General features: G+C 36.3%; 1 protein-coding gene across 7 annotated transcripts in view; it reads right to left on the reverse strand.

Annotated features, from left to right (window-relative positions):
* The window catches only part of LOC132382991 (RNA binding protein fox-1 homolog 2-like), a 277,209-nt gene that overhangs the window by 78,890 nt on the left and 180,266 nt on the right, over positions 1–18,053 (reverse strand). For 5 of the 7 annotated variants that reach the window (XR_009508517.1, XM_059953643.1, XM_059953642.1 and 2 more), the window contains one exon: positions 4,859–5,110. The exons of the other annotated variants lie outside the window; for them this stretch is intronic. Coding sequence is in view for 4 of the 5 variants with exons in the window: in XM_059953643.1 (XP_059809626.1) it covers positions 4,859–5,110 (252 nt within the window). In the remaining variant the exon portion in view is untranslated. The remainder of the gene's footprint in view (positions 1–4,858; positions 5,111–18,053) is intronic. 7 annotated transcript variants of the gene reach the window in all.

Consider the following 18,053-nt stretch of genomic DNA (forward strand, 5'->3'; position numbering starts at 1 on the left):
ATCTAGTTTTATTTATAACAGTAAATAGGAAATAAGGAGCTGATAGACACAACCATAGTTAACAACTAGCAACATGACAGAACAGAATTCTGAGGAGCCTTTCCCACTAGCACTTTTTTCCTCCAAATCTTTAGTTACAATTCCATTTCAATTCTTGCTCAACTGAAATTGTCACCAAACAGATGAACTATGTACAGTTCATTCTGTAGAACACCAGCAAGCCTACAGGTGTAAAAAATTAACACATTTTCTAGGCTCAGCTGCTTTCTGATGGCACATTTACAAGCACCGTTGTGCTGACAAGAAAGGCAATGTTAATTCACAATCCTGCCACGAAGAAGCGTCCCTTTCAAAATCTAAATAAACTGCTGAAAAGTATTTGAATGACAAAGAAATTACTTCAGCTAAATCACTTTACTCCAAAATGTGGCACTTGTAGACTCAGCTCATTGAAGAATCCATGGAAATCATTTCTTTCCAGGGTCTCTGAAAATATGAACACTGTACAACTACAGATTTATCTCTAGAATATAGGTGGCCAGTAAAGATGTGCAAACACATTTTAATAAAATTCTTCTACACCACTGTTCTACAATATCACTTATCAAATATCAGCAGTGAATAAATAGCTTTACAAAATATAATGGATATTAAGAATACATAGTTCTAATGAAATATTGGGGTATTTTCCTGGCATATTTCAATAGCTAACATAAACAAATAAGGAGAGAACTGGTAGACCCAGCACTCTTCACTTAAAATACACAGTGCCTTGAAAATGTGTTCAGACCCCACAACTATTTTCACATTTTACTATTGTCTATATTTAACATATATATTGAGGTACGATTTTTTAAGCTAATCTACAAAACATTGTGCATCATGTCAAATCAAGAGAAAAATTCCAAAACTAGCCAACAATTTATGAAAAATTAAAAACTAAAATAGTGCAGCTGAAAAAGTATTAATCTCCTTTGTAAATACTATGCTAATTTTCCTCAGGTGCAATACTGTATATTACCTTATCAACTCACCCAATTTGTTGATGTAGAAAACTGGATGAACACCTGAATAAATACATCCTCTCTTTGTAAGGTCCAACAGTATGGTAAAATTTCAACAAACCAAACCAAAATGAAACCAAAAGAGCAAACAAGGCACGTCAGGGAAATAACAGAGAAGAACAAACCTTAGGAAGGCTACTAGATCATCTCAAAAGCACTGAATATACCTTGGAACTTGGTGCATTCCATTGTATAAAAGTGGGAAAAAATATAAAATCACAACCACAATCCCTCTAAACATAATGGCTGGAGGTGCTTAGAGGGATTCGTAAGTGAGGTTTTTGTAAGCCTCACTTACAAACACCATTTGTAAGTGAGGCTACTATGACGCCAACAGTCACTCTGAGTGAGCTGCAGAAGGCAGTGTCTGCAACTGATGAAGTTCATGGCCCCACAATCTCTTAAGGTCTTGCACAAGAAGGGTATTTATGGAAGACAGGGAATGGAAGACAGGGAAGGAAGCAGCCCTGCCTTAAAAAAAAGAGCATCATCTTTCCCTGTAAAGATCACAAAGCATCACTTTGAAGATACTGTATCATGTGGAAGAAGGTCTTATGGTCAGATGAGACTAAAGTGGAATATTTTGGCCTCAATACTAAGTGGTAAATGTGGCACAAATCTAATACTGCACATCAGCCAAGTAACACCATCCCTACTGTAAAGTATGGTGGAGGAAGCATCATGCTATGGGGATACTTCTCAGCAGCAAGGGCTGGAAATCTGATCACAATTGATGGGAAGGTAAATGCTGCTAAATAAAGAGGTCCTGGATAAAACCTGCTAGCCTCTGTCAGAAAGCTTAAACTGGGAAGTTCATCTTTCAGTAAGACAACAACCCCATACATACTGCCAGAGCAACCACAGAGAAGCTTCAAATATGAAAACTGATGTCCTTCAGAGGTACAGTCAGATCATCTCCAGCAGGACCTTAAGATTGCTGTCTACCGCTGCTCCCCAACTAATCTGGCACAGCTTATGCAACTTTGTAAGGAGGAAAGGGCAACTTTGCTCCATCACATTATGCAACACATTAGAAACTTACTCAAATAAGATTATTATCCTGCAAGAGGTGGTTCATCTGAGAACTGAGCAAAGAGGGATAACTAATTTTGAACCACTGATATTTCAGTTTTTAAATTTTTAGTTTTTCAAGCTTTACAATTCTCTATTTTTGGGCTCTACTGTGAAAACAGGAGCATGCAATTCAAAATAAAATTCTCAGTTAATTTGATCAAAATCCTCGGTTGCAATAAATGTGAACAAAGGGTTGGGGGCTGAATACTTTTACAAGCCACTGTATTAATTTGTGAGCTAGGTAGCAAAAGGAAAAATTGAAGTCCACGTTCAGAACTGAAACTGAATCTGGATCAGATAATCTGATGACTATGTAGCACAGTCTGGATACAAGGCAGTATATATATGTCACAGACACCAAGGCAATTATCTCCTACTTTATTTTATAACCAAATGCTGCATCTTAAGGAGGGCAAAGCAATAGAAAAATGGTTTTGAATTCAAAATACACCACATGGCCTTCTGAGTACAGCTGTCCAGGAACACCAGAACCAGAACAGAGGGTGAAAGGAGTGAACATGTTGGATTGGTTTGACAGCTGTGTAAGTATCGACAGTGTGGCCTCTCCACGTACTCTTTGTCAAAGACCCTTTTAAACAGGCATAGAAACTGCTTCTATAACCCAGCATCCTAACTGATAAAAGCAGGGCGGATTGCTTGATTGCCAACATAGAATCCTCCATCAAAACAGAAGAATTTAAGCCTGTGATCATTTTAACAAATTAAAATAAAAATACAACTTTTTTTAACCTGCGCACATGATCATTTAGAAAATTACATTTATTCCCCATTAGTCAACAGGCCAATATGTTCAACCATTCTTGCAAAAAGCTACATACGGGCATCTATCACATTGAACAATCAAATCTTGGGTGAACCCAAAACACGAAGTATTTGCTACTGACTGAAGTCAGTTCACAGTTAAAAAGTTAAAGATAAAAGAAATCTAAATAGTATCTTACTAGTTAATGTTCTAGTCAGAATGGTTTATTCCACAACTAAACCATTAATTACTACTGGTGACAGCTGTAATATTCTCAGATAAAAGGATTCAGAACTTTATAATAATTCATCAGGTGAAAAAAGGGGCTGCTCTATGTACTGATTTGTTGATTTTCCAGAATATTCCTGGAGCTGGTAAGCAACCATGTTAAGAATAATACTATGAAGTTGAACTGCAATATATGTTCATTAATTATGAGCAAACACAGGCAAGATGGAAGAGCAGTTAATATGGCTGCATATCAGCTCCAGGAATTTGAGTTCATTTGTGACCTTGAGTGTTATCTTCACAGTTCTCTGTGACCTCAGTTTTACATCAGGTACTTCCATTTCCTCCCAAAGCCCAATAGGGTCAATTGGCTTCTTCAAATTACCCTTTATGAGTTACTATCAAAATAAATGAATTAACTGGTACATGTGCAGGAGAGTAAGTTGCAAGGCGACTGAGCAAAGAGAGCCAGAATTGACCCTTTTAGGATTTTGTGTCTAAGTATAACCTAAATTCTGCTAAATCATACAAAATAAGACAAACATGCAAGATAAATGCATATTTGAGCAAAGGAGATCTGTTTTTTAATGCTGATGAAACTGTGCCATTTTGACCACTTGGAAAGATGAACATGCAAGTTAATTCCATTTAGGGCATTAAATGATACTAGACTGTAGTGAAATCACATAGTAAAGTGGCATCCATTATAACACAAGAACATCCTTCAGTGCTTTAAAAATTGCTCTGCACTCAATTATATCGTGACTGATCTATGCATTTTAATTATTATTTATCTGGTTTGAGTTCTGTAACATTTTAAAAATTGTTTGCTGTAATATCTGTTAAATTCAGATTTTCACATTTTTAATTGCTTTTGCCTTCTATCCTTTTGGAGGAATTAGCTCCAGATATCCATTATCCTACATGTTTGTTAGCACTTCCAGAAATGACTAAACAGGACAGGAAATGTACAAAGTCATTTATAAATGAGACAGAAAATATTTAAATTTTTAACAATGTGGACAATACAAGGAATATAGATGCTAGAGGGGAGTACTTCATTTGGATGCGAAGTTTCATTTAATTATCAGAGCTTAAACCATACAAACTATACACGTGGCTCTGTGTCATACAATGTTTCCAATATTTTAAAGCAGAAACATTAGTTTTTAATGATAGGAAAGGGCTTTTAGACCAATCACTGGGTTCACTTAGAGACAACAGCAAATTCGCACGTTACCATAGAACCAGCAAATCTTTCACTGGGCAGGGGGTTTTCTCCTTCAGTTACAGAGTGCCTCCAACAGAAAAGTTAAACAGGTTCTATTGGTAGTAACAAAATAATTTGATTTTCTTAGGTCTTGCTATATAGAAGACACTCATGCAAAGAGACAATGCACTTCCATCTCAGCTGGTCTTCTCACATCAAAAATATAAATTTATATTAATTGTGCATTTGTTTTAAAAATTTTATTCATAAACTGCAAACATGCAGATTCTGGGGCATTGTTACCATAATATAAACAGTGAATGGGTTGCTAGAACTCTGAAGTTACTTCAAAAAAATATAAATGACACACAAATATAGCAAGGTTGACCACTTGTAAAACCAAGCATTCCACATTATTTTATTCTTGCTGTGCCCATGTAACTTGAAACAGAAAATTGAATTTTTTTTTGCATTGTATCACCATGTAAGATGAAGACTAAAGCCCAGATTTTAACTTACTGTGGCGGTTCCAGATACAGGCTGTACATTGGCAATTGTGCCACTCTGTTCCCCAAGGGTCTGACTGGATGCGTAGATGTTCAGACTATGATCTGGGACTGGCGTCTGACCTGTGTAGTCCTGAGTGTGTGGAACAGTGTATTCTGTTGGAATTCCATTCTGTGGAGGAGGAGGAGGAGGGGGAGGAGGGAATGGAACTGTTGCATACGGCTGTACCATAGCTTCTGGGGTGGCTGCTGGCTCCTGGCTACCCTGAAGAAACATGAATGAAAAATGACATTTGAGGAACGTTTCTTATGACATTCTTGGATAGGAGCTTAATGTGAATATTCAATGACCTGACTGACATGACCACATTAAAGACATTAATAACAATTGTGCATGATATTTCCCCTCTAGGTTACTGAAGCATTATGTTTGCTTATTTTAATACCAGATATTTTCATAAATTACTGAAATATTAGAAATAATACTTATTCCCTGTAACGATGAAGTTAAAAACTATAAATGCCAAATATCTGAAATACCACATGAAAGTATTTGAGAAGAGAATTGGGAGGATAATGCCTAAAGGACATTAGCATGAAAGCCTTGGAAACCTTAAGCTGGCTGTTTTTGCCTTTACAAAATGCTGGCAAACATTGCTTCCGGTGTATTTCCTATTTTTATATATCTGCATACGATAATTGTTAATATTTAGATTAGCAAAATTATATAGCAGCTTTTGTTGGGGGGGACACAAGAGAAAGTTTGAAAATCAAACCATTTTCAAATTTCTGGTTTTGAAATGTAGAAGCAGCAATATCAAAAGAATCAAAACAGCACAGTACAACAATCATTCAACTATGTGGCACAGATTTCAGATTGACAGAATACATGAAAGCTATTTCCAGTAATGATCCTTTAATCAGAGTTCACCAGTTTCATTGCTCATTAATAGTTTTCAAATGGCAGCATCATGCTTGAGTGAACGACTAATAACACCAGAACAGTTGTGCACAATACAGATTCTGCATGAAAAAATATCATAAATTATTGGTTTCTGAACATTTCTGTGTAGGATCCTTGCAAATATTAATCCATTTCCAAATAGCTAGCAGTTTAAAACTCATGCTGAATTTCTGAGATACATTCCCATAATTAGTTGCCAAAGTTGGCGAAATATTTAATTTTCCTCATGATTCTGGCATGATAAATGATACACGGGAAAAAGATGCTTGACACAGACTCAGTATGCCTGCTGTTGTGTTGAATAACCAGAAAATTTACAGCATAATCATGTGGACAAAAAAACTGGGAGTGGAAGGGGAAATGACAAGAAGATGGCAAAAAAAAATTGACTTGGGCAGGCAATAAGTGAGAACACTTAAAAAAAACACACTCAAAATGCTGTAAGAACTTAGCAGGACAGGCAGAGTCATGGAGAGAAATGAAGTCAATGTTTCGGGCTGAGACTCTTTATCGAGAGTCAGCACAAAATAAAAAGCACAATGTGACTGTGTGAAGTTCAATTTCCAAATTATAATGTCCAGCTTGAGTCCACAAAACCCTTTTAAACATTTCTTCCCCTTAAGACTCACTATTAAACCATATCTGATATCATGGTTAAACAAATACAAACATAAACAATGCAATATTCCTACCACTTAGTCAAAGTAAATCTAGCCTTTGGTTATGGAATATACATAATGTATTAGGGCTGGATATTTGTAGAACTGAAAAGACCACTAGATTGCAAAACCGCTTTCACTTCACATCAGAAGACAAAATAATGTTACTAATTGAAGCACACTGACCTCAGGTCCAGTCTTCAATGACCCTCATTAATTGCTGTTCTGTTTTCTGGCAACTACCATGTTGTGTGTGTGAGGAGACAAATATTAAAATACACAGGTTTATCATGTAGCTGGGATGGGCATAAATTTCTACTACCAAGTGTAACTGCCAGTGGAAAGAGATAATTTGTATTCCACCTTCATGACTATCACATCATCTCCACCCCACTTCCACCAAGTCGGAGCAAGAATGAAGACTGGCACTGAAATATTCCGTTTTATCAGCTGTAACACAAATCTCCATCATATGATACTTAATATCTACCATCCAGAACAATTTAACAGTAATACATATTTCATAATATGGATAGCTCCTTCAATGCAAGAACGCAACTGAACATTCACTGAAGGAAAAAGCTTGTTCACGTTTGGCAAATCTCAGTAGGTAAACACTGTTCACCTATAATACAGCTACAAATAACTTAATGGTTAGAAAGGCATGGAAAAAGATGTTGGAATATATGATTTAACTGAAGTTAATGATGAAATCAAAGAAAGAAAGAAAGAAAGAAAGAAAGAAAGAAAGAAAGAAGGGACAAATGTTACATAAAAATGTAGTAGTTTTCTACTTAAGTGTTACAATTTGGGGTTAAAAACAATGAAGTTAATTTAACTATCGTGGTTAATATTATAAAAAAAGAAACAACATGATACAAAAAACAACTTTATAAATCTCTTTTAGTGAGAATCTAGACACATAATCCTGTAAAATGAAATTGAATTTGCAGGAGGAACATCTATTCATAGAGGCATGGATACAAGTCATAAGCTAAATCACAGCTGTTGAACTCCAGTCACTGCTTATAGTAAGAAAGGAAAAGGTGCAAATAAAAATGAAAGACACCATAACCTTAAATGTCATGACTTTTAATCTGTATTGAGACTAAAAGGCTGTCTGGTCTGCAGTAACCCTATGAACAGGTGTTACATATTGGCGGTCTTTGGGTACAACTTGCAGACAAAAAGAAAAAATTATAGTTGCAGCTGTGTCTGACTTTCCTAATTTTAAAATGCAACCATTAGGATCTGATGACTTTGCCAACTACAGGTTCAGCAATTTTACAGCACCTCATTTTTATCTACAATTATGTGACTCTACCTTTTTCTCTTATTGTTCGACTTCCTTCAACTATACAACTGTCATTTCAATATCTCTATCCTTCATTAAAATTTATTCTTCATTTCTAATCATTTATGTTTTGTTTCTTCCTTTTACCTGGGCTTAATTAAACTTTACATATTTTATTCTGTAGCTGTCTGTCTTTATGACACTCAGTCTTAGGCTTTCATACTATTTTGAAGATTCAGCTCCATTTTCTTTTGTATTCAGATGCAGAATTTTTCATTCTTTTTTAAAACAAACCAAGCCATGGCTAAGAAGAGAGATAAACAAATAGTATTAGAAAAAAAAGAATGTTATCAAACGGATAGCACTCAAAGAATAGGAATAGGCCACTTATTCCTGCCCTGGACTTCAATGTGTTCATAGTTGATCTATGTTAGTCTCCTCTGTGCCAGTGTCCCATAGCATTAATTCCTCTAAATTCCACCATAAATATACCTGATTGTCTGTCTTCCATCACCCTCAATAACAACACTGCAAAAATTCAGCACCCTCTCTAAAGAAATTCTTACGTACCTCAGTTTTAGATGACTGGTCCCTTGGACTTGGAAATATTTAACATCTACATTGCCAAACTGCCTTCGTAGATCATTCTTCAAAATTCAAGGAACATAAACCCATGCTGTCTAGTTTTTCTTGATAGAATAACCTTCATATTCCAGAAATGAACCTGACAAATCTTCTTTTTACTACTTCTAATGTTACTGTACCTTTTTTAAAAAGGATAAAGGGGCAAGTGGAATAAAACTGGATACACTATTCCAGATGCAGATTCACCTAATACTCTGTACAACTGCAATAAACCCTCCCTATTCATAAACTTCAACCTCTCTGCAAACAAGGACAGCATATCATTTTCCCTCAACTAGTTGGACCTGCTTGCTAACTTTTTGATTTATGCACTAGAACACCCAAATCCTAGATCACTTGAAGAATAGGGAAACTTCAAAATTCAAAGGATGACAAAATACACAAAAGGAACAGAGAAGAAGAAATATTATAATCGTATTAAAGCTTGAACAGATCAGTAAAAAGTAAAAAACCCAGTAAGACAAATAGATTGAGATAGGGAGAAAATATATTGAAAAATAAGAAAAAGGAAGACAAATTAAAACAACCACTTTGCCTCCACTTTCAGAAATGATAAGGAAAATTTCTTGTATGTAGAGGACAACTTGAGTAGAGTCAATGGGAAGCTGAAAGTAATTAACAGTAGTTTAATAAAGTACCAGTGAAACAACTGAGACTGCAACAAGTTTCTAAGTGCTGATGATTCAAAGATTGTGAAAATTGTGAAAGTGGAGATAATGGAGAAAGTAGATGGTCTGAACATCATCTTCCAGAATTCTACATAGCATTTACATTGTATTAGGTATTATAAGTAATCTAGAGATAATTTAAAAGTACATGCAGTCCCAGAGTTATGAATGAGTTCCGTTCCCGAGTCCGTCTTTAAGTCATATTTAAAGTTGGAACAGGTACTTCCGGTATTATTTAGCGTCAGTTAGTCAAACATTTTTCTTAGTATATAGCATATATTTTACCTTTCTATGCATATAAAACACTTAAGAAACATACGTATTTCAATAATTAAACTACTGCGTTGCTTAGTAATATTTGTAACTTTCAACGGAGCAAGGCCTTTCACATGCTCCATTAAAATTGTTCCGATTGTTGACTGACTGTAACCTAACACTCTTCCAGTGACTGATGGTGTTTCACCTCTTCCTGATCGCTTTATTACTTGGACCTTATTTTCAATCGTGATTGCGATTATTTTCATGAACAGAAACACTGTGGATTCAGAGCTGCACCAGGTCCTAAAGTCCACCGCACTGAAACAGGCTAAATAAAGTCTGGGGTTCCGCTGGGTCCTAAAGACCACTGCACTGAGACAGGTTAAATAAGGGACTTGAGCAACTGCGGGGGGTCCCGGAACCAATCCCCCATGGGTAAGGAGGGCCGAATGTACCTATTTAATTGAATGCACAGAGCTGTAAATCACAGTGGCTAAATGGGCTATCAATAGTTTGGGTCATGAAAACAAGTTTCACACATTAAAGAACAAAATATTTACTGACAACATCGTGTCAGCCATTTAATCGGAGGTGGGGCAGGCTGCATGACTCACTTTATGCAGCAAAGTGAATTTGCTCTGAAAATATATTTAAGGAGCAGAAGAAGAAAATATCTACAAGTTTTCCTAATAAAAAGGCAACTTTGAGAAAATGCAATGAGTAGGGCATAGTTAAACAGAAATTAAACGATCAACAAAGGAATTAACTACTATTTCCGAGGTTTACACTGACTTTCAATATCAGTGTGTTTTGGCAAATTAACTGAACTAATACCTGTTTCCGGTGGCTATTTTAAGAGATTCAGACCAGTGGAGAAAATGAAAAACAAAATAACAGTCATCCAGAAAAAGTGTGTATCCAAACTCTAACATTCCATTAAAATTTGGCATTATAATCAAGAGAATCATCAAGAGATCATGCAGAAAAAGATGGAAATCAGGGATGAATTCTCTTTCTCACTCAGTGTCTTGGGGAGGAAGATGATGATGATGAATTTTCAAATAAAAGGATACCATTCCCAAACCATATTAATTTAAAGCACAGGCAAGTGACCTGCACAGAAAAAAGACAAAACTACTAAGCAGTTTCTTTAATCAGATCTCAGAAAACTATACTCCTCCAAAAATAATTTATCCATAAGTCCATGGTAAAAGTGAAACAGTATTTAGTGATGACATGTACAAACTAATTTTAGCTGAAATCTCATGCCTAATATTGGGAAAGTTATATGGAGTTTATATATAGAAATGCAATAAGCCAGCTTTCATGCATCCTCTCTGCCCTGCATTCATCTTTCCCAGTGTAATTATTAACTCTCATCTGCAGTCTTCTGTGTTTTTTTAATTAATTTACCAGAGTTGAGATAACTCAGTAAAGTTTGCTCATTACCTATACTGAGTTCGAAGCAACTTTGTTCATATTGGAAATGTTTTCACTTCTGAGGGAAGAAAGTATGTGTTAAGAATGGCCCCCTAATGTGAGCTCATAATTTTCATTCCTACTTTATTAAGAAATATAGGGGAGGTGCTCATGTTATCTTGAGATGATGCCATCAAAGGACAAGTATCATCTTTAGGCAGCATTATTTCTCCAATATGCTCTTTAGAAATATTCCTCAGCAATAGAAATCAAAGGAATTAATCCGTTTTACTGCTTTGAACACTGTATAAAATGGGTGGTGTTGTGATAATTAATTGGCTATAAAATATTTAGTAACATCCAGAATGTTACTAAAGCATTATATAAACTGAAACCATTTTTTGTTCCTTATTCACCCAACTGCACTATTCTCACCTTCAACTCTAAAATGTGAATATCTTGAACATCATAACCTGGTATGGAGGCTCCACTGCATAGGATCACAAGAGACTGCTAAGGTTGCAGATTCGGCCAGTTTCATCACGGACATCTTCAAGAGATGATGCCATCCATCACTGAAGATCCCCACCATCTAGGACATGGCCTATTAACATTACTACCAATAGGGAGCAGGTACAGCAGCCTGAAGGCCCACTTTCAATACTTTAAGAACAGCTTCTTCCCCTTTGACTTCAGATTTCCGAACAGATCATGAATACATGGAACACTATCTCACACAAAACAAAGTTCATGACATAAAGTGCTGTGCAAAAGTCTTGGGGAGGAGGGGGCGCGGGGAGGGGAGAGACAGCCCGTGCTAGGGTGCCTAAGACATTTGCACAGTAGTAACTTTATGTATTACACTATACTGCCGCTGCAAAAAAAGAAAATTTCATGACATATATGAGTGATAGTAAACCTGATTCTAATATGGGTCACTATTCTGGACTGAGAGTGGGAAGGGGCCAGGGAAAGGGGAATTATGGTTAGGAAAAAGGGAAGAGAGGTGAGGGAATAGGAAGCACCAGACATTCTGCAATCATCAATAAACCAATTATTTAGAATCAAATTACCTTGTCTGGTGTCTCAGGGCTGGGTGTGTCAGCATTCGCACCACCTGCTGCCCCCCCACCCCGGCAGTGCTCCACCCTCGCCATTCCCAACACCCTTTGCTCCTGCCAGATTTACAAACCTCGCTCACCACTCCACGTTGACAAATACACTACTGTACAAAAGTCTTTGGCACTAAAAACACTGTCAATGATAATAAACACACAAAACTTGCAGGAACAGCAGCAGATCAGACAGCATCTAGGGAGAGACATTAACTGTTGAAGTTTCGAACTGAGAACCTCCAGCATTGTGTGTGTGTTGCTTAAGGTTTTCAGCATCTGCAGAATCGCATGTTGGTTAGAAATCTGAATCTGATTACCTTATGTAAATACTGCTGACTGTTAACTCAGGTTTCCCTTTGTCAATAGCAATCCTGATCGTCAGTAGCAAAGCACACAGATCCTGCCCTTTGCCACTGGAAAACCCAGTTTCCCTCCGGAATATAAAATGTGATGAACCAGCTTAAGAGATTCAGCATAGTCTAACTAGCATGACATAAGTATGCTGATACAAGGCACTGATTTAAAGCCAAAGCTTAAAATAGTAATTTCAGTTTTTGAAAAAAATAGATTTAAATAATTTCTTACCATCTGCCTTCACTGATCTGTAGGTCTTTAGAAGCAAATTCGAAAACATACACTGAGCTTATGCAATAAGAGAGAGCAATGTGAAGATATTTTTAGTCTTGCTTCTTTTACAAATATTACAAATTAAAGAGCCTTTTAAAGTAGTCTTAATAATGACAATCACAGTAACAACAACAATAATAACAGGGCTTCACTTCAGAGGTTGAATGAAGAGTACCAATGACAGGTACTCAATAACCAGTAATGCAAAAACCTCATTAGCATTAGACAATATAATCAATAGATGGTCATCAGCTTCTCGGAGTTCATGGCACTTGGAAAAGATGAAGAGAGCAGATGGGGAAGATGAGGAATTCCAAATAACTTTGTGCTATGCAAGGCACAACATTTACTCATTAAGGCACAAGGGAGTAAAAGATTTTCATACAGCAGAAATTCACATCTTGTCATTTATTTTTATTACAGTGGTTTTCCTAGAGGTGTGCTGCAACGAAGGAAGAATGTGTGTGCACCATATTTTTTTTCCATTCTTTACTATTCATGTAACTTCTCAACTGCTGAGAGATTAATGGTGACACTTTTCCTACTCAGGAGTGTTCCAAAATTATTTCACTGGTCAGCTAAAACTTACCCAGACAAGTTTGAAATTAATTGGCAGTGGTTTTCAAAACAACTGAGGCTATAATTAATTTAAAATTAAAGAAATGTGCTTTAGTATCCTTTCATATTGTTATCAAAGAGAATATAAAATATTTGGTGCATATGGAGTTAACTGAAGAACTCTATCAATAACACCGAAGAAATTCACAGCATTTGCCAAAGGCAGTCACTAATGAAAAACACATTTCATCATGATTCAAGCAGAACTTTCCACTGCTGCAGTATTCATTTCCAAGATGTCTGGAGCACTCATTACTAAAATACAAAATCTTCTTCGCACAAAAATTTGATATATACTAGCTTCTTTGTAACTGAAGTTTTTTTTCTTCTTTTATTAATGTCAATGTCAGTTATATCCTAGAAAGAATAGTTGAATAACCTTTTCCTTAAATTTGAGGATTTTTTTTTAGTCTTTTATCATGTTATATTTCTTTGTGGGTGGCAGCAGACATAAACTACTTTAAAAACAAAACTACCACAGTTATTCTATGTCATAATTACTCATTAGGAAGAAAAGACTTTCTTTCAAAAAAATTGCTTTATACCTGTCAAAACAAATACCTTTCCAGGGATCCACAATTCCTAATTAATTTACTTTAATAAGGACACGAACTCCACATTAAAAGAATGAAGGAAGACAACTGAAGGAATACATCCACTCCAGTAGAGAGTCTCAATACTCAGATCTCGATAATATTCATAGACGAGACCTTTTTTCCTTCCCACAGAAATATTTATTTGTCAGTTTAAACAAAAACATTAATTCTTCCCTGGAAGCTACTGCGTTATGTATTGTTCTCAAGTACAAGGTTATTAAAAAGAGCTTCAGTCACACCTAGACTGGAGTCACATTGAGGTGTCCATTATGAGGTGCAGTAGGAGTTTATGGCTTTCATGCCTTCAAACAATTTAACCCAAAAGAATTTGTTTCATTTTTGACAAACACTGAACCATAAAGAGTCAGAGATACCTTTCAAATGGTGTTGGTATCCATTGCCATTAACCAGACTAGAATACAATCTTTCAGACTGTGACAATCCAATATTTTCACCTAAAGGGGTACTCATAAATGAATCTGCATTATGAAGAAGGGCAACACTCAATTGGATTGCAATGTCCAAAGTGGCTAATTCCAATAACCTTTCAAACTAGCTGTTGATGTACTCTAGTGCAGGTTGCTGGATAATGATCAGGAATGGTTTTGATGCAGCCAAAAAAAATTCAATTAAAACATTCTGCAGCACCCAGAAAACCAGGGAACAATGAAGCACCTCACAAAAACCAAGGAACAAAGTAGTCAATTTACAGTGCCAGCAAATGACAGGTAGTATTTGGTTAACTGGAAATGTCTGAGAGCACAGGTCAACTATATAGCATACTATAACCTCATCAAAGACTACTAATCTTGCAGGGCTGCATGAATTATACACAAATGAGATTCTGCAGATTTTGGAAATCCATAGCAACACACAAAAATGCTGGTGAAACTCAGCAGGTTAGGCAGCATCTACGGAAATGAATAAACTGCTGATGTTTTGGGCTGAGACTCTTCATCAGGACTGGAAAAGAAGGGGGTAAGACACCAGAATAAAAAGGGGGAAGGAGGCAAGCTAGCTGATGGGTGATGCGAGGTGGGTGGGTAAGGTAAGGGCTAGAGAGGAAAGAGGTGCGCTAAGAGGAGACAGGCAAGTGAGAAGAGGTAAGAGGCCAGAGTGGGGAACAGAAGATGGGGGGGAAGAGGAAAAAAGAATACTGAAAGAAGAAATCAATGTTCATGCCATCAGATTGGAGGCTACATAGAAGGAATATTAGGTGTTGCTCACACACCCTGAGAGTGGCTTTGTTGTAGAAGAGGATGCCATGGACCAGCATCTTGGAAAAGGAATGGGGATAGAAATTAAAAAGGTTGGCCACTGGTAAATTCCCAATTATTGCGGATGGAATGGAGGTGCTTGACAAAGTGATCCCCAATATACGTTGGGTCAGGTCTCATTGATGCAGAGGAGGCCGCATCGGGAGCACTGGATGCAATAGATGACTCCAACAGATTTGCAGGTGAAGTGTTTCATCGCCTGGCCTTGAATGGAGGTGAGGGAGGTGTATTTCTTTATCCATTAATTATTCCAAGCTTGCAAAACAATATTTAAGATTTAGCTTCCTTCTCCAGATTTCTCCCGTAGATTGAGCATTACAAGTGGGCTGGAATACTGCTATAGTTTGAAATAAAACCTATGCCACTTTTATCTAAGGTCACATTTCTTTGATTCTGTTCCAATCCTCTCACCTAATTAGAACATGCAATTCAACTTTTAAAAATATCAAAAATTTCCCGAATAGAGTTTGACTGACCAGTTAGGAAAATTGATCACCTCACTTCCAATTACTGCCTTTGTTGTGAAATCAGCTATCAATAATTTGTTCAAACCAGGAGTCAGAATTAATCATTCCGGATCAAAAAATGCAATCTATTTTCAAGTTGAATCTATCACTCTTCCACCTTTCTGTGAGTTAGGGGTTTGCTCAATTTATCTATTTAGAACTCCACTCATGGTATTTTCCTGAACAGTATGAAAAGTGATTTTTTTTCTGATGTAATGAGGTCTAACATTGTAGACTCATTTCTCAATGTTTAATGGTAATAGACAAACAATGCTACAATGAACAAGGCAAGTACTTCCATGCCCATTTCATACAGAGCCACCGCTATCTTGTCACTCATTTTTGCTACATTTTAGAATGCAACTTTGTGCAGTTAGAGGTACCGAGTAAGTTTTGTGACTTCACCCTTCAAAATGCCAGACAATCTAATCAGGAATGAGTAAACTGCAAAGGGCAAATATCTATATCTCAAAAGAACACAAAAAGCTACAGGAACTTGGTGGGTCAGGCAGCATCTACAGAGGAAATGGACAGTTGAGATTTTGGGTCAAGACCCTTCAACTGGATGACAGATTAAGGGTCTCAACCTGAAACCCTCCACTGTCATTCCCCTCCATTGATGCTGCTTGACCTGCTGAATTCCCTCAAGGTCTTGTGTATTGCTGCAGATTCCACCATCTTTAGTCTTGGGTCTTTATTTCTCGATAGCCTGTCAAGCAGCTTTTTTATATTACAGTTTCTTATACAGAAAAGAAAAACAGGTAAGTTCCTTTTCCAAAATAAATTGAACTTAAGAACAAGTCTCGCCATTAGAAGTTTGTTCTATCAGCACTTAAATAATCTCAATTTTGCCCTATATTTAAGTTGTGACGGTAGGCAGAATGCTGTTTTAAACAAAGCAAGAGTAGCAGTTTATCATTAAGGGGAAAGCTCAGAGTAAATGATAGCCTTGGCTGCAATTTGATCTGAGTACCTCAGCAACAATATGCAGAATTAAGCTGTGCTACTTGGCCATCTTCATTTCAAAGGTTTTAAAAGACTAATGATTGTTGCTGGAAGAGTAGAAGCTGCTGGATCCAAATAAAGAAGTGATTACATTTTCTTAGACAATTAAAGAATCAGATCCAAACTACACTTTCAGTAAAATAGAAGGATTTGTTACTGTTCTAAATAGAAAGCAATTTCTGCAGGATTACAATTCTTTCTCCATGCACCTGAATTAAAGAGGCCACTAGGTTTACTGGAATGTAACCAAAGAAGCTGATTTCAAAAGGACATAGCATCCAAGAATATTTCCACTCTCCCAATCGGAATCTCTCTACAAAATCATTTATGTTTATCTGCCTGATCTCAGCATCCCTGAGGTTCAGGCAGAGATGAATGAAATTGCATTCAGACATGAGTAAGTAGTTCACGATGAATTTTCTCCACTGGGAATATTAACGTTGCTGTTATACTCATCTATAAGTGTTTTTTTGGGAAGAAATGTACAATAATTATCCAAATATGAAGCAGGCGCTTTCTGATAAACGAATAAGCTTCAGCCTTTCTTTTAATGTGTCACAATCTTCTCCCTACATCCCCATCTCAACCCACATTTCTCTGCTGCTATAAACTAGAAAAACAGACCAAGATTGCAGCCATTATTTGTAGTCAGCAAGACCATCACCACTCATCTCAGAAGCTGTCAGATCTTTACACAACTGAGTTTGTAACTTCAGTTATGAAAAACAGCTTAAACTGTAAAATTCAAACAAGAGACCTTCCATGTCTTAATACTGAAGTTTGAAGTTCATATCAGATTGCAAAATACAATAACTTCTCGTTTATGTTATTTATCTCAGATTCTCATAACATTGGCAACAATTCCTAATATTAACTGATACATATTTTTCAAAATATAAAATAGGTATGGAAAGACATCTTTTAGTTTAAACATGTAATTTATAGTTGTAGGTTGAATAATAACAACATCTCTTTTAAGATTTTCCCTTGTGTGAAGGGAGATGGGGGGAGGGCTTTGAGGATTTTGACATTTTTTATCATTGATTCTATAGGGCTCTTGTTTCATAGATGTCTGTGAGAAGAAAGAATTGCAGGTTGTATATTGCATACGTTCTCTGATAGTAAAATAAACCTTTAAACCTCATGTACTGATGAGTATGATCCTACGATTTATTTTGTTGTAGTTTACACTAATAATGCTTAGTCTTAAAAATAAATTGTAGTGTTAATCATTGATATTTAAAAAGATAAGGAAAAGAAATATAGTTCAGCAATATAAAGTTTTCTGAGCAATTCTGATATAACTGGCACTCCCTATTCCCCATAGATCCTGGATGACTGATGAATTACTGATATTAGTACTGTAATTGTTCTGACAACACCATCTAGTAGAAACTTAAAATTCCAACAGAAGTCCAGAAAATACAAAGGCCATGTGCTAATACTTTTAAAAAAATAATTTATAAATTTAAACTGAATCCACTGTATTTTGTGCTCCTTCCCACTTTTTCTCCACTTCATTTTAACACATGAAGTAGATGTTAGAAATGGTATATA

The sequence above is a fragment of the Hypanus sabinus genome, chromosome 29 (genome assembly GCF_030144855.1).
Source record: "Hypanus sabinus isolate sHypSab1 chromosome 29, sHypSab1.hap1, whole genome shotgun sequence".
NCBI lineage: Eukaryota > Metazoa > Chordata > Chondrichthyes > Myliobatiformes > Dasyatidae > Hypanus > Hypanus sabinus.